Here is a 15,107-nt window from a genome sequence, read left to right as displayed (position 1 = left end):
TTAAGTATGTATTTTCTTATGCGTTTCATAAGTTATTAACCCAAATCACTTGGAAAGTTACCATGGATCTTTCCACAAGAAGAAATGCTTCTGTCCTATGCTGTGTTTGTAATTTTCAGTTTAGTATTAACATATGAGAGTCTTAATGACTTGAAAGTGAAGTTCAAGACAAATAGCTGTGGTTGTCTGGTGGGTGGGAGAAGGGCAGAGACATGGCTGTGTGCCGTATTTAGGGTTTGGACCTGGTTTTTTACTTTTCTTTATTGTTTGAATTATACACTAACATAGTATTAAAATCAGAAGGTAGAAAGGAAGAAACAGAAGGAACCTATCAATAGGATATTCCTCAGTAACATTGAAGGAGTCCCTCAATGAGATATCCTTCAGTAGGAATACCTTCAGTAACATTCCTAGTAGCTAGTTCTCCAATTTCTGTTTAAATCCTCTTGAGGCATTGGCTGTATGTTTCAAAGGATTCATTTCTATAAATTTTATTTGGCTCTTTTCCAAATCTGTTTCTTATTTATAATGCCCTAATTTGTTAATAATGAAGACTTTTTTATCTCTTTAATATTTTAAGAATTCTTGTTTTAATATTTGTGAGGCTTGAAGTTGGAAATTATTTTGTTCCAAAAGTACCCCCAGTTAAACACTATATGACTCTAGTTTCTGTTTCTCTACTTTATAATTGTCTATCTATTCTGAAATATATTTTAGTTACTAAAAAATATTTTGAAAATAAAATATTTTATTTTAAGCATATAATATCTTTTTCATCAACCTTTATTTCTAACATGCTATTAAAAATATTAATACATATTAGAAAAAGACAAATTATTGGATAAATCACTCTTCATACACAAACATTTTATATTTAATTTCCATAGGAGAAAAATAAGCCTCTAGACGTTAAATGGTCTGCTCATGTGGAGAACAAATGGAGCTGAAACGAGAACCCATGAACTCCCTGCCTCCCGTGTTCAATCATTAGGCCTCAAGCTTGAACTGGATTTTTAATCTCCAATTTTTACCTATTATTAAAAAAAAACTTTCATATCTTATAATAAAAAATCTGACAAAGTACACTGAAATAAAAGATCTCAGTTTATCCACTGTATAGGTTTGTTTGAAACGTTTGAACAAAATTATAAATCAAGTTATATGTACTTGGTAGCTGGGTATCAGGAGACCTTTAGACATCCTCTCTGTGAGCTCTAAAACCCACCAACAACAATGGCCTCACCCCATAATTTGTTCTTTTTATTGAAATGACAATATATGGTTTTATTCATCAGCTTAACTTGGGGTTTGACTTTTCTGTGCTTTTTATGAAGTAGCTAAGGAATTGACTAGTTGTAACAGTAAAGCATTGCGTACTGAGGGGTAATATTTAAAAAAGAACCCCAGATTAAAAAGTTTCTCAGTAGCTGAATTTTCTTCTCTGTCAAAACCAGAATTTATTGACTTTCAGGGCAAGGGTCAGCTATTTGATCCAGCACAGAAAGTGGCAATTTAGGCAAATGAACGGTGGCCTTTTAATGCTCCCCATTATGCATTGTGCACAAGTATTTCCTAGCCCTCTGGTGCTTCGTATATAGAAAATCTTATAGCAGCCTATTCAACACTTCTCCACAGCAGCACCAACAAGGGAGTCAATTGTGGTCAAGGCTTTTCAGATGTGGACACCTGTTCTCTAGAAGTTTTACATAAACCACAAAGTAACAGCTATCACTAACTTTATTGATATGGACTCAATTCAGAGTGGCAGCCTTAAAGAGTTGCATTTTGAAAATTTATTGTGCTTCTCTTTTGAATTGTAATGAGCACTGTTAGAGAAGCTCTTATGGAAAGTTTTACTTTCATACCATTTACAAACTCTGGATGTGAAAATTAAGGGAATATAAAATCAGTATTATAACTATGGTTATGTTTAAATTAATCGCTGTTGTTTCAAAATGTGCTCCAAGGCTATATAGAACGATATTTGTCTTCACATTAAAAACACCACATATCACTATTTATTTTTGTGCTACTCTTTTTTATTTTTTATTGTTTTTATTGTGTTTGCTTCTGGCAGTTGCTTTTCTAATTAGCCATAATAATAAGCACTCTAAAAGATATTAGTTATTCCCTGGTGTCCTAAGTACTTTATATATATGAATTTTTGTGGTGATTATTATTTCCATTTATAGGTGAAAAACAGAAGCAGAAACATAAAGTAACTAGCTGAGGACATTAGAGCCAGTGAAGGGCAGAGTGGTCATTCAGGTGGCTATATAGAGCCATGGAATGTAACTAACTTCTTATCATTACAAAGTCAGTCTTGCTCCTAAATCTTGCATTTCTGTCTCCTTCTTAGCTCCACTGCCACTGATTCAGTGACTCATTTTTCTTTTGCCCGTAGTCTTCTAATTAGTTATCTTGCTTCTGACTCCATTTCATCCTTCATTTCTTATATTACCACTATAGTCATCTTTCTATCCGGAACAAATCGAATATGTTCCTTCCTAGATCAAAGTTCTTCAGTGACTTCCTATCACTTGTCTTGCGGATTAAGTCTGACCTTTAGCATGGTGGTTTGTAAAGCCCTGCATAATCTCTGCCTACCTGTTTGACTTTAATTCCTTCCAATATTGTGTTCCAGCTTCAGGTTATAACTTACTGACTTATTTTCCAAATGTTTCATGGTGTCTTACAATGGACTAATCGGCTTTTATCCTTGTTATTCTCTTCCTGGAAATGTTCTACCAATTTCCCTACCCCAATCTACCTTGTAAGCTTTTACCATCCTTTAAAATTTAATCCTAGTGTTTTAATTTTACTCTTGAGATGCCTTTCAAATAACTAATTAAGTATTTCTTCCTCTTAATTTCCACCCTACCTTATCCTCTCTCATGGTAATTTCCATTATCTCATTTTGTTGTAGTTGTTTAAGAATTTCTCTCTGTCTAGACTGTAAGAGTCTCGAAGATAAACTTTATCTGTTTGTCTTCATAGCTCTACTTTCTAGCACAGTGCCTGGAACATAGAATGTGTTCACTTATATTTGTTGAATGAATTAATGTATCAGTGAATGAGTGAATCATCTTTTGGCCCTGATAGATCAAGTTTGTTAAGTTCAATACAAGTTAAAATTAGATTAGTTTCAGTATGAGAGACTGATATATTATTTCTCAAGTCATATATACAATATATTATGTCATTTAAAATAGTCTTAATTCTCAGAATAGGAGATGTGACTTTTACTATAGAGATTTGAATAAAGAGCATTAATTTTAGGGCATAAGTTTTGTGATGCTGATTTTGACTAAATTAGAGATGACTTTGCTTTCTCTTAGCTGAGTACTGAGTAATTGAGACTGCTGGATAAGTCACTGTTTAGTAAACAAGGTAGTATTGCACTTACACAGGTGTTATGTCAGAGGTGTTTGAGGAGCTGTGGGATCATAGAGCAATGGTGGGTAGGGTAACTATTTCAGTTAGTGGTGGGAGAATATTAGAAAGAGGAGTCTCAGGGAACAAAAGGTGGTAAGCGCTCTGTAATAGATGCCATGTCACACTCTGAACACTGATGTTATGGACCTCCATCTAGAGTTGTGCTGCCTCACATGGTAGCCACTAGCCGTGTGTGTTTACTGAGCACTGTCTACTGAATTGAGTGGTGATAGAAATGTAAAATACACAGTGGATTTCAAAGACCCAGTGCCTTCCCCCAGAGTAAAATAACTTATTAACAGTTTTTTACATTTATTACATGTTAAAATGATAATGTTTTACATTTTTTGGTAAAACATATCATTAAAAATGGGTGAAATTAATTTTTATTATTTTAATATGACTACCAGAAAACTCTAAATTATGTATGGGGCTTGCATTTTATTGCCATTGTGCATTTCTGACCTAGACTGCTGAGCCTCAGTATAACTTCCCTTTATGCGTTCATTTAAGTATTTCATTCTAAAGTCTTTCATCACCTGCTTTGCCTTATCAGTATTAACCAACTCACAAGGGGGATTGACTACTCCTCTGGTTCTTATGATGGTTAAGTTTTGACATCTGTTTTTTTAACTGGTTTTTACATTTTGGAAATTTTACTTGTCAGTTAATACTGTACTTGGGGGCGAATAGTTAATGAATTTAAGGAGCCGCATGTTTCCCTCCATGCTTATCTTAATAGTTCTTTGTATTAAATACATCATTTTAAAGGTGTAAGGTATAAAATATGTGTGAGAATTATCATCTATTAAGGCATACTATGAAACTATAATATATAGTTTCATATATTACCATATGAAACTAGCTTACCACTTGAATTTATTTCACCCTGTTTTGTGGTGTGCTTCACTTAGTTTCTCCTTTCCAGGATTGAATACGATGCCTATCGCACTGATTTGGAAGAATTGAATCTTGGACCACGGGATGCAAACACTCTGCCAAAGATCGAGCAGTCACAGCATCTGTTCCAAGCACATAAGGAAAAATATGATAAAATGCGCAATGATGTTTCGGTCAAGTTGAAATTTCTAGAAGAAAATAAGGTGACTCTATTCTTTACCTTCTGAGATCTTTCTGTGGACTTGAAAGTCACCCTAAAGAGATAAATATAAAGTTTTTTGTTTCTGTTAACTCTCTCGCATTAGAATTGCAAAATGGAATTTCATCTATAATAAGTGTTTGAGTTTTTAGAAGTATGTAAAATATACTTACCTTTGTGTCATAAAAGTCATCATCAACTCTACTGTCCCAGTCTTTCATATGCAACAGTTGGCAAAAAATACTTGATGTTTGACTGTTGATCTTCAGAATGGTATTGGTGTCAATTGCTTCAAAAAGTTATATAATGATAGATTCTGCTCTGGATATTTTTAAACCTTTTTACTAATGGTAAGTACAGACTTCAGGAAGAGAAGAGCATTCTTCACATTAACTGATAAGTGAAGAATGACTAAAAAGTTCATTTTAGGGCTGCAGTTGACATAATCTAGAAGAAATTAGCCAAGCAGTCAATTTTTCACATTACTTTCATGCACCGTGTATAAGGACTAGGATGGTGAGAGCTGAGATGGACCCGCTGTAGGCTTCCCTTGGAGATGGATTCATATAATAATAGGCTCCTGAGTTTTGGTTTAAGTGAAGTCTAGGTTCCCATTCTAACATTTTTTCCATTGCATGCATGCTCAATTTTGTGAGGGGGATTGCCGTTCCGGAAATGAGAGAGTCAGTAGTGAGCACGGTACAGGGTCGGTGAAGCTCAGTCCTGTAGAGATGGGGGTCTTACCGTTGCACCTTTGTGGTCCCCTTCCTGTGCATTTCACCTCATCTGAAGTCATGCTAGGCCTTCAGCGCTGCTTTCTTGCAAGTACCCTCTTAAAGCTTTTCTTCAGTTCCGATGGTCTGTTGCTAGCTTCCCGTTTTCCTTCACATTTCCACTCTTATGGTTACCAGAAAAGCTTCAGAATGTAAATTTCCTTGCGACCTGCTAAGTCCAGCACTGTCACGCCTTTTTTCAGCTACAATGGGTGAAAAATATTCACGTGCAAACATGACAGTGGCAGTAGAGGGAACTTCAGCAGAGCCATCAGACAGACTGCTCGGCGCCATTCACACAGGCGTGCGCCGCACCTGGTAGCCTTCGCCAGCTGAGCATGCAGCACGCCGATACGTTAGTCAGCTGTCTCCGGCCACAGGTGGTCGCTCACACTGCTTCAAAAAGTTGGATAAGTCACTGTTTAGTAAACAAGGTAGTATTGTACTTACACAGTGGAATGGATAGGGCTATAGCCATACTTTGAGATAGATGTGTATTTTAAATATGAAAGTATTTTTGACATACTGCCCTATCTATAATGGATTGGCGCTAGACAGTGTGCTAGAATTTGGGGGGCTCTATCTAAACCTAATGAGAAGGGAAAGAATTTGAGGGTTCACAACCGTTGCAAATAGAGAAAATGACTTTAGGAAATTTATAAAATGGTAATTGCATTCCATTAGGATCTAGTAGTATTGTGTGCTATTCTCTGGGTAGTGAAATTGTGGGTAATTTTTGTTTTCTATAAATGTTTCTGTATTTTAGACAATTTCTATGAAAGGCTGTGTTGTCTTTTTAAAAAGAAAGGAAAGTTATTTTGAAAGAATCAGTACCTTTCCAGCTGTGCTTATATGGGTTTTGCCAGAGTAAATAAAAATGAGCAGATTACACAAGGATAAACAGTGGCCATTGACTGCTACTTCTCTTACTGTAACTATTTTTGAAACTTGGCAGGAGATCTCCAGATTTAGACATGAATAGGGGAAGGCACTTTTTATGTGTCAGTTACTATGCAGTTTACATGTATTCTCTTAATCCTCCTAACAACCTTCATTGCAATAGCTGCAGAAAGGAAGGAAGATGGTGGCTTCGCGACTGCATGACAGGGATTAGGAAATCAGTCTTGGAAGCTGGTTTGGCTTGAAGGTTGTGAGGGAGGAGGGTTGGGAATCTGTTCCATTTAACCCTGTGCTTAGTTTGAGATGATGACAAGCATTCAAGTGGAAACATTTGGTAGGAAGTCAATGATGTGGGTTTGGAGTTGGGATACACAGGGCCAAGGCTTCAGAGATAAAGGCTTAGAAGTCATTGCTTTGAAAATAATGTCATTGTCACATCTTTTTTTATTTTTGACCTTTCTTACCATAAAACAAGAGAATAAAATTGCCTTTATTCTCAAGTATTTTGTGTTCTCTAATAGTCTAGAGAGATTCGTTACTTTTGGCTTTCCAAAGTTGTTACCAAGCTAAGTTTTGATTTGAACTCACTAATCGTTTATGTCTAAAATAAAATCAATAGTGAAACTCAGATCTTTCTTTTTTTCTTCAAAACTATAAAGAGATTATGTTGGTCTCTGTTATTTTAAGCAATAAATAACTATAATTTGGATGAAAACAGAGCCATAAGAAAACTTTTGTTCTTTCTTACTGTTGTTGAGCAACTTTTTTTTTTACCTTTTAAAAAAATTATTTATAGCTCCAAAGAGAGGAAGAAGTGAGCTGAAGAACTGTCTGTCGTACCTGTTTGCTTTCTTGGCAGTTTGAAATGCCAGGAATCTGGGGGGTTTTGTTCTTTTGTTAAACAACAGCCAAGTTTGTACCTTAGTCGCCAAGTAATCTATGTAGCTCTTGATTTTTAACAATTTAATATGTTCTTTCTATTTCTTAAATATTGTTTATTGAATTTTTTTAAAAACAAAGATATCTGAAACATCAGTGAGTGTGCTATTTTGTAATTTGATGATGTCGTAAAGGTTACTGCTGTTTTTAAAAGCTGTTTCTGAAGCTTTTTGGAGGAGGCTTCGGGGCTTTCTTTTGGCTCTCATAGCGTGGCTATTGGAGTGTCTTCCATAGCAACAGTTCTGTTCTAAAATGAGATGCCAAATAACCAAATACCTAGAATATGCATAAAGTGAAAGGAAATATCATTGAGTAAAAGAAGTATTCCTGTGACTATTGTAATAAGTTTTAGTGGCCAAACATTGCAAGAATGTTTTTGTTTGTTTTGTCCTTAAAACCTTTTAAACATTTTGAGAGGGATTGAAAGATAGATTCTTAGCTATATTCTAGAAAAGTGAGGTGTTGATCTACAATTAGCCTAACCTTCCTTTCCTGGCAAAACAAAAGGAATAGGTATATAAAACACACACATTCCTGGGTAAGTGTGTGCATTAATGCTGAGTGATGGGTGTGCACATAACCTATATTTGCTATAGGTTTCTATCTTTTTAGAAATAGTTTTATCCTTAATGGAAAACATTGAATTCTTCTACTGTTTACAATCTGTACTCTCTGTTCACCCATCCCCATGATATATTGCGTTGATCTTGAACCTAAACAACTCTTACAAATCTCTATTTCCTTGTTTATTAAACAACATTGAGTTGCATAGCATTAAGGACAAAGTTAATTAGGCTCTTCTAATGTTTGTCCTTTCATCAGTATTACTCTTTTTCTAGACCTTTAAATAATGTAACTTGAGCTGTCTTGTGGATTAAGTCAGTTTATTTACCTTTGATTGTTCCTTTCAAGTTTCAAAACAAAACACAGGCTACTTCAGTAAAGAGAAAAAAAATAGACATTTCTGTTGCTTTGTAGACTTTGTCGGAATAGGTACCATGCCTTCTTTTAAAGCATTCATGGTGCCTAGCAATGGTACCAAAGGTATAGTAGTCATTTAGCAAATGCGTGTTTGTATTTCCAGAAGTAGAGGTTCACTGGAGGCAAGTGAGAGAGATGGAAGAGAGAGTCGGCTGGCGTAGAATAGGAGGGCGAATCCTCACTACCTCCCTGTTTGCTTTCTTTAGTGAGGGCAAAGCATACTCTCTCAGAAATGCTTCTGTTGCCTGCCACGTGTACTGTTTGCATAGAAAGAGGAAGCAAAAAGTGAGAGAAATATGCAGATCATTGTGAGCGACCCCTGTTTATTTTCTTTAAACAACTTTTATATGGCTTGGAATCACATAGAACATGAAAAAAGTAATATAAGATTAATGTTCCTATAATTTAACTAAGGGGTAGTAAATCTCTTTTCAGGGTCATTAATGTATTAGGAAAAAAAAATTTCCTGAATGTGCCAAAGTTTTAACAAACCATTTTAGGGTATATATAAAAAAGTAAGGATCCCATTAATTTGACTATATTCTTACTTTAAGAAGGATAAAATATACTCTAAAGTAATGTTAGTTAATTAGGTATAATTGTTATTTGCATTGTTTGTTTCCAGTTACCATATTTCAGTGCGTTAAAGGATGAAAAGGGGCAGAAAAAGAGGAACTAGACTTGGGATCTATCCTGAACACATATTCGATTAATAAAGCTACTTAATTTTGTTTAATTTTTTTTGAATTTTTATAAAAGTTTATTTACAGCATGCTGATGACATATGCCAGGGAGGGAGATCTCAAATGCTCCAGGTTACTTAATTTTTTAAAAACATTTTTTTCTCAGTGATCATAGTCATTCTGATTCTTAGGTTGATGAAAAAACTGTTGTTTTCACTCGCATCACATTCTACATAGATCATGATAATACAGTAATATTCCTATATATTAGGGTTTCTTTTCTAATATATTAAGACTTATTTCATATACATCTTTTATGAATTTAACTTTCGGAAAAAAATGTAATGAACTTAAATGGTGAGGCAGGAGAAAGAGAATACGCAGAGAATAAAAACACCTGGAACAAAGTAAACATACTCATATAATATGAGACAACTATATATCTAGTTGTGATGACTCAGTGGCTTTATTCAAATACACATTGTAATAGGAAATATTCAAAATGTAGTACATCTTTGTAAAAATATGCTATAAATGTTTAGAACAGCTTAGAGGGCAGAGGTATTCTAAAGTAAAGGTATTACTAAAACTTCTTAAGAGCAAAAAGTATAAACCTCTGAATTTTAAAAATCGAATACTTGTTAACATATTTAAGGAATATATTAATCTTTACTTAATATGTACAAGCATTCTTAAAATCTTTTTCCCCATTGTCAAGAGAAAGAACCCTAACTTCTTACTCTTGATTCCTTTAAAATATTCATTCCAATGACTTACTGTCTTTTTTTTTTTAATCTTTTTTTTAATTGATTAGATAGAGGAAGTGGGGGAGAGAGAGAGAGGAACATCAGTTTGTTGTTCCATGTATTTAGTCATCCATTGGTTGCTTCTTGTATGTGCCTTGATCGGAGATCAAACCCGAAACCTTGGTGTTTCTGGACAGTGTTCTAACCAACTGAGCAACCTGGCCAGGGCCGAGTTTTGTCTTCATTATTTCTGTGTCTGGAGGCATAAACAGCATTGCCTCTTGGTGTTTGCTCATAGGTCAAATGAAATTAAGTTCTATAGGTAAAAGATCCACACCTGGTTCTAGATGATGATGATGATGATGATGATCATAAATTTACGGATCAATATGTGTAAGTATAATAAGCAGCCTCAACACTGTGCCAGATACAATTACCTACATTTGGTACCTGTGAAACATTCCCTTACCCATGTAACTTTACTTCCAGACTTAATTGCTCAGTATATTTCACCACGTAATTGATATAATTTTATGTTATTGTCCCTTTTTCCATTCATTTAACAAACCTTTCAGGTATATACCGTGTGACAGTGTTGGTGGAAAAATGATTTCCTCCTACCTTGAGTTCTTTTGGCTGGTCTAATTAAGTTAACGTGAGATAGATTAACAGGAGAGAATGTCCAAAATTTATTACAGATGTATGTGTGGGATGTCATAAGAACATGAGACCCAGGGCATTGGGCAGTTGAGGTTTATAGGCAGTTTTGGACAAAGGAGATTGAGGGGCAGAAGTCTGGGATTTCAAAGGGAAAGCAGGTAATTTACAGGTAGATGAGAAGGAGCGAACATGTGTTAAAGTTTTACCTGGGCCACTCAGAAACAGTGAGACACAGGGAATTCTAACAAGATCTGCTGGATTCCTCTACCCAGCACATTTAGTTTATATTATGATGTTAAGATGATGCTCCTTCCTTCCTTTAAGCAGCTTTTTCTATCTGAATTTCTATAGTCAGGTGAGGGGAAGGGTCAAAGTTTCTTTCTGAGTCTTTTGTTTCTTAATAACCAGCCTAAAAACAATATCCCAAAAGATATATTTTGGGGTGGCAAAGCTTTAGTCCCAGCCTCAGCAAGGAAGTGTTCTGGATATTGGTGATACCCAGTGAGCAAAGTAAAAACAAAAACAAATTCTACCCTCAAAGAGCTTGTAGGCTAGTAAAAAATAGAACATTAACCAAATCATGTCCCCTCCCCGCAAAAAAAGCATATGTATGTAACTTTGGCTGTGACCAGTACTTTCAAGTCGAGGTCCATCGTCAGTTAAGAGTGGTCGGGGCAAGCTTCCATGAAAAAGTAATGTTGAGTATTAACTAGATAAAATGAGAAGCAAAGAGTATTCCAGGTGGAAAGAACACCATGTGTCACAGCCCTTTGGCTTGAGGGGGCAGGGGCGGGCTGGGTATGTTCACAGGATGAATGTGACTGAGCGCAGAGAGAAAACTGGGAAGTAAGCAGGGGTCAGACTGTGCAGGCCTTACTGACCACGTTAAGGAAAAGTTTGTTTTAATACCAGTGGAAAGCCATTGAACGAATTTTTGGCAAATGATAGGACTGAAATATGGAGCATAGATTTCAGTAGAACCTAAGAGCGAATATAGTAGTTTAGAGTTTAGACAAAGTGACAAGAGCTTAGATAAGGGTGGTGGAAATGGAGTGAACTAAAGGTTTCAAGAGATACTTTAAAGGTGAAAAAAAAATAATAATACATGTAAAATACTGAGAACAGATTGATGTATATTTGGCACCTTTGATATTTTATTTCTTTATTAAGCAAATATTCATTGATTGCTTTTTATGTGCCAGCAACTTAGGTAGCAGAAATATAATGGTCTTGCCATCAAAGAGCTTATACTCAAGTAAGAGAAATAGACATTAGCCAAATAATGACATAAATACAAGTTTGATGTGTCGTAAAGGGAAAATAGAAGGGCCCTGTGCGTACAGAGGGGAGTTGGCTTGGGGGATTGTGCAGGGCTAGCTAAGGGGAGAAATCGGGGCTTAGATCCAAAGGCATGGAAGGGAGTTAACTAAAGATGTGTGGAAGGAGATTTTAAATAGAAGCAATAGGGTATGCCAGTGATTTTCAACCTTTTCCATCTCATGGCACACATAAACTAACTACTAAAGTTCTGTGGTGCACCAAAAATAATTCTTTGCTGATATGACAAAAAAAAAAAGATGTAATTTTGATTCATTCACACCGGATGGCTGTTGTTGTGTTGGCTGTTGTCATTTTTTTATTTGACAGTCTTCACAGAAAAGAGGGCTGTGCCTCTGACTCAATAGTCAGGTATTGCATGTTTTAAAAATTCTTGCGGCGCACCGGTTGCAAATCGCTGGAGTATGCAAAAGTCGGCTGATGGCCAGGGAGGCCACAGCCAGAGGCCTGGGGAGAGCAGCTGTGGATGAAGCTGCCACAGACAGCTAGGGCCCGCACAAGGACGAAAAGGACACGCATACACTCTGGTTCCGTGCAGCGTCACCAGTACTATCGAAAGATGAGAAACAGCCTGACAGTTCAGCAGGAAAGGGCTAGCTGAATAAATTGTGGTTCATTTATATAATAGAATGCTTTGCAGCTGTTAAAAAATCAAAAAGGAATGTTATCGAGAGAAATGTTCTCAGAACATAATATTAAATGACAAGAGCAAGGTGCAAAGCAGTGTGTATGGTACAGTACCATTTGTGTAAGAAAGGGGAAAAATGAGGATGTATAATTATATATGCTTGTGCTGGCATAAAGAAAAACTGAAGGAATTAACTAATTAAAATTGGCTACCTAAATAAATAAATAAATAAATAAAATAGGTTACCTATAGGAGGAACAAAGTAGTTGGAGACAGGAGTGAAAATGAGAGTTCTCAGTATATACTTTTTATATCTTTTAAAATTTGATTCTACTTATTCAAAGAATAAGATTTAACTTTAAAAAGAAAGGAAGGTAAGGACAGCTGGAAAATTTGTTTTTTAAATATGCCCTATCTTTTTTCAAAATGAGACAATTATATTTCTATTTTCAAACACAGTCTAATATTTATATAGTCGATAATTTTCCTCTTAGCTTTGAAATCAATGATTAATTATGTGTTGGAGAGAACAGAAGAAGTTACCTTATTTTGCCATGTATAATGTGCTCCCACATTTCTGTGCGCATTTTTCACAGGATTATTATGCCCATTATTATAACCATGTGTAATATGCATCCTTATTTTTCCCTAAAAAATTTGGGCAAAAAAATGCACAATATGGGCAAAAAAAAAGAGTTTCCTGCATTCTTAAGTAACAGAGTCTAAATGGTGTGATATAGTACTTTTCATTTATATCAGAAAATATTTCCTTGTATGGTATCATGTTTGCTGCTGGTAGTGATTTGGCCTGCAGAGCCCTTTTAAAATTTTTCTAAACCCATGTAGGAGAGGAAAATTTGCCCGTGGTTTTTATTGCCTCCTTTGTCTCTTTAGTTAACAGGCAGAAGTTACTATCTTTTTTTAAACCATGCAACCAAAAAGAATTGCGAGCTGTGAGCTGGTTTTGAAATTAGCATTGTCCAAGCCAGCACTATCCAGTCATTTCAGTAATTAGCAGCCATCAACCAGTGGATGAGGGGGAGAGAGCTTTAAAATCGGCAGTTGTTGTTTTCACAGATTTGACTTGGTTCCTCTTTTTTCTTTTTTCTTTTTTTTTTTTTTTTTTGCAATTTTAAGGTATTTGTGTTTTCTGATTCTTTTTTGTCAGAAGTGATTAACTTATTTGGAGAGTAGTGTTTGGGTTTCATTGTTTTATTGTATCTGTTAGAGGGGAGGGGATTATTTGGTCCTTTCACTTTGAGTGAATAGGATTCACGCATAAAAGTTTACTTCTTAAGGATTACTGCTGTGATGTGCCTGTTCTGCAAAGAAGTTGATATCTGTGTCCTCCTTAGGTCCACATTTCACTTATTTTGCCAACCTTGGGCATCACCCAAATCAATTTGTCAGATTTTGTAATAAAGTTGAGTTTTAAAGTGATCAGTGTAAAACATGAACAGATCACTCGTAATCTGCACATTGGTTCTAGTGACATTGGCATTACTGTACTTTTTTTTTAGTTCTTAGTAGTTACCATCTCTTTAATTTACTTAAAAGTAGAACTCTCAGTGTTTCTGAATAAGATCTCAGAAGACACTGGCCGTGTTTAAGAACTTGACTTTACATTGTTTTTTTTAACCTTTCCTTAAAGTCCTCTCAGTAATGACTCAGCACTTTCATGTTGACCATGTATATATAGTGGCCACATATATGTATGTGTATATATGTATATGTATATATATACACATTCCTTCCATGACTCAGCTATACTTTGGTTTTTTTAGATTAAAAAAATAATTTGTTAACTAGGTTTCTCCTTTATTGCTCTTAAACCTTGTAACATTCTGATTTTCTGTCATTATTTCTGTCTTTAAGTTTTCAAATGATACTTTTCTAAGAAGTTTTTAAGGTGATTTTTATGGCTTATATTATAATGCCTAATCCTAAAAAAGATTGTATAGAGGTATTATGACAGACTCCCTGCTGACAAGCAGCTTATAGTCTTAATGGAGAACACTTAATAAAATCTTTTGTATACAAAATGCTGAGTTAAGGATGAAAAAGAAGAAATACAGAATTTGATGATGAGAAGCACTGGTTGTGGGCTGGAAGTACCGCTAGGCTTGGTGGCAGGTGACTTAAGCAGGACCACACAAGGCTGAGTTACATGAACGTTCGTGGGAAAAGGCTAGGGGGAAAAAATTCTTGAAGAAACTCTGGATCATATGTTTAACTGATTTGTAAACTCTGTTAAATTTTCTGTTTTCATCCTAAACCAGAGCATAGTATTACTGTTTATGGATTTCTTTAAGAACAATAATGGCTTTATCATAAATTTTAATAAAGCTTTTCCATTAAGTTTGTAAGTAGTTGTTAGGAGCATGGGATCAGAATGTTGTAAGATGTACAAGATAGGGTTCTTAATCTTAAAATAAAAATACAGTTTTCCAAGCTGTAATACAGAAAACCATAATTATGAAGCAAAACTATTTGTGATTGTAAAGATGAGTGTGAATAGGCCATTGGTTTAAATACAAGACCCTGTTGCCCAATGTCCAAAGGCCAGTGAAAACAGGGCCACCTAATTGGTGAAAGAATGTACCCAGTTTCTCATCTAACTCTTCTGTACTCAGTTAATTTTGAACCAAGAGCTGCCATGGTAACTTGAATGATGTACCTCACTTAGTATTTCCTCCAGCAACTTGAAAGTTTCTTCCCCTGTGTATTACTGCCGTGCCCAGCGCCTTCTCCTCTTGGAGCACATGCCCTGCTGTGCTGTGAATGCCTGCTAGTCTGGATCTTCCCCGGGGGTAGGCTCCATGCGTGCATCAGTAGAGCATTCCCTTCTTACAGTGAGTGAGTTGATGGACATTGATCTCTGAGTAATGTGTATATGGAGGAAGCTCTCTAAAAGTATTTTATATA

At 35.5% G+C, this 15,107-nt stretch overlaps 1 protein-coding gene across 6 annotated transcripts in view; it reads left to right on the top strand.

The window, feature by feature from the left end:
- ARFIP1 (ADP ribosylation factor interacting protein 1) overlaps positions 1-15,107 on the top strand; it is an 87,231-nt gene that overhangs the window by 59,420 nt on the left and 12,704 nt on the right. For all 6 annotated transcript variants that reach the window (XM_054562435.1, XM_054562426.1, XM_054562443.1 and 3 more), the window contains one exon: positions 4,364-4,538. In XM_054562435.1, coding sequence (XP_054418410.1) covers positions 4,364-4,538 — 175 coding nt within the window. The remainder of the gene's footprint in view (positions 1-4,363; positions 4,539-15,107) is intronic.

The sequence above is a fragment of the Pteronotus mesoamericanus genome, unplaced genomic scaffold (assembly GCF_021234165.1).
Source record: "Pteronotus mesoamericanus isolate MK-2021 breed Mesoamerican mustached bat unplaced genomic scaffold, CSHL_Meso_final contig_163, whole genome shotgun sequence".
Taxonomy (NCBI): domain Eukaryota; kingdom Metazoa; phylum Chordata; class Mammalia; order Chiroptera; family Mormoopidae; genus Pteronotus; species Pteronotus mesoamericanus.
This window is presented reverse-complemented; position numbering and strand designations above follow the sequence as displayed.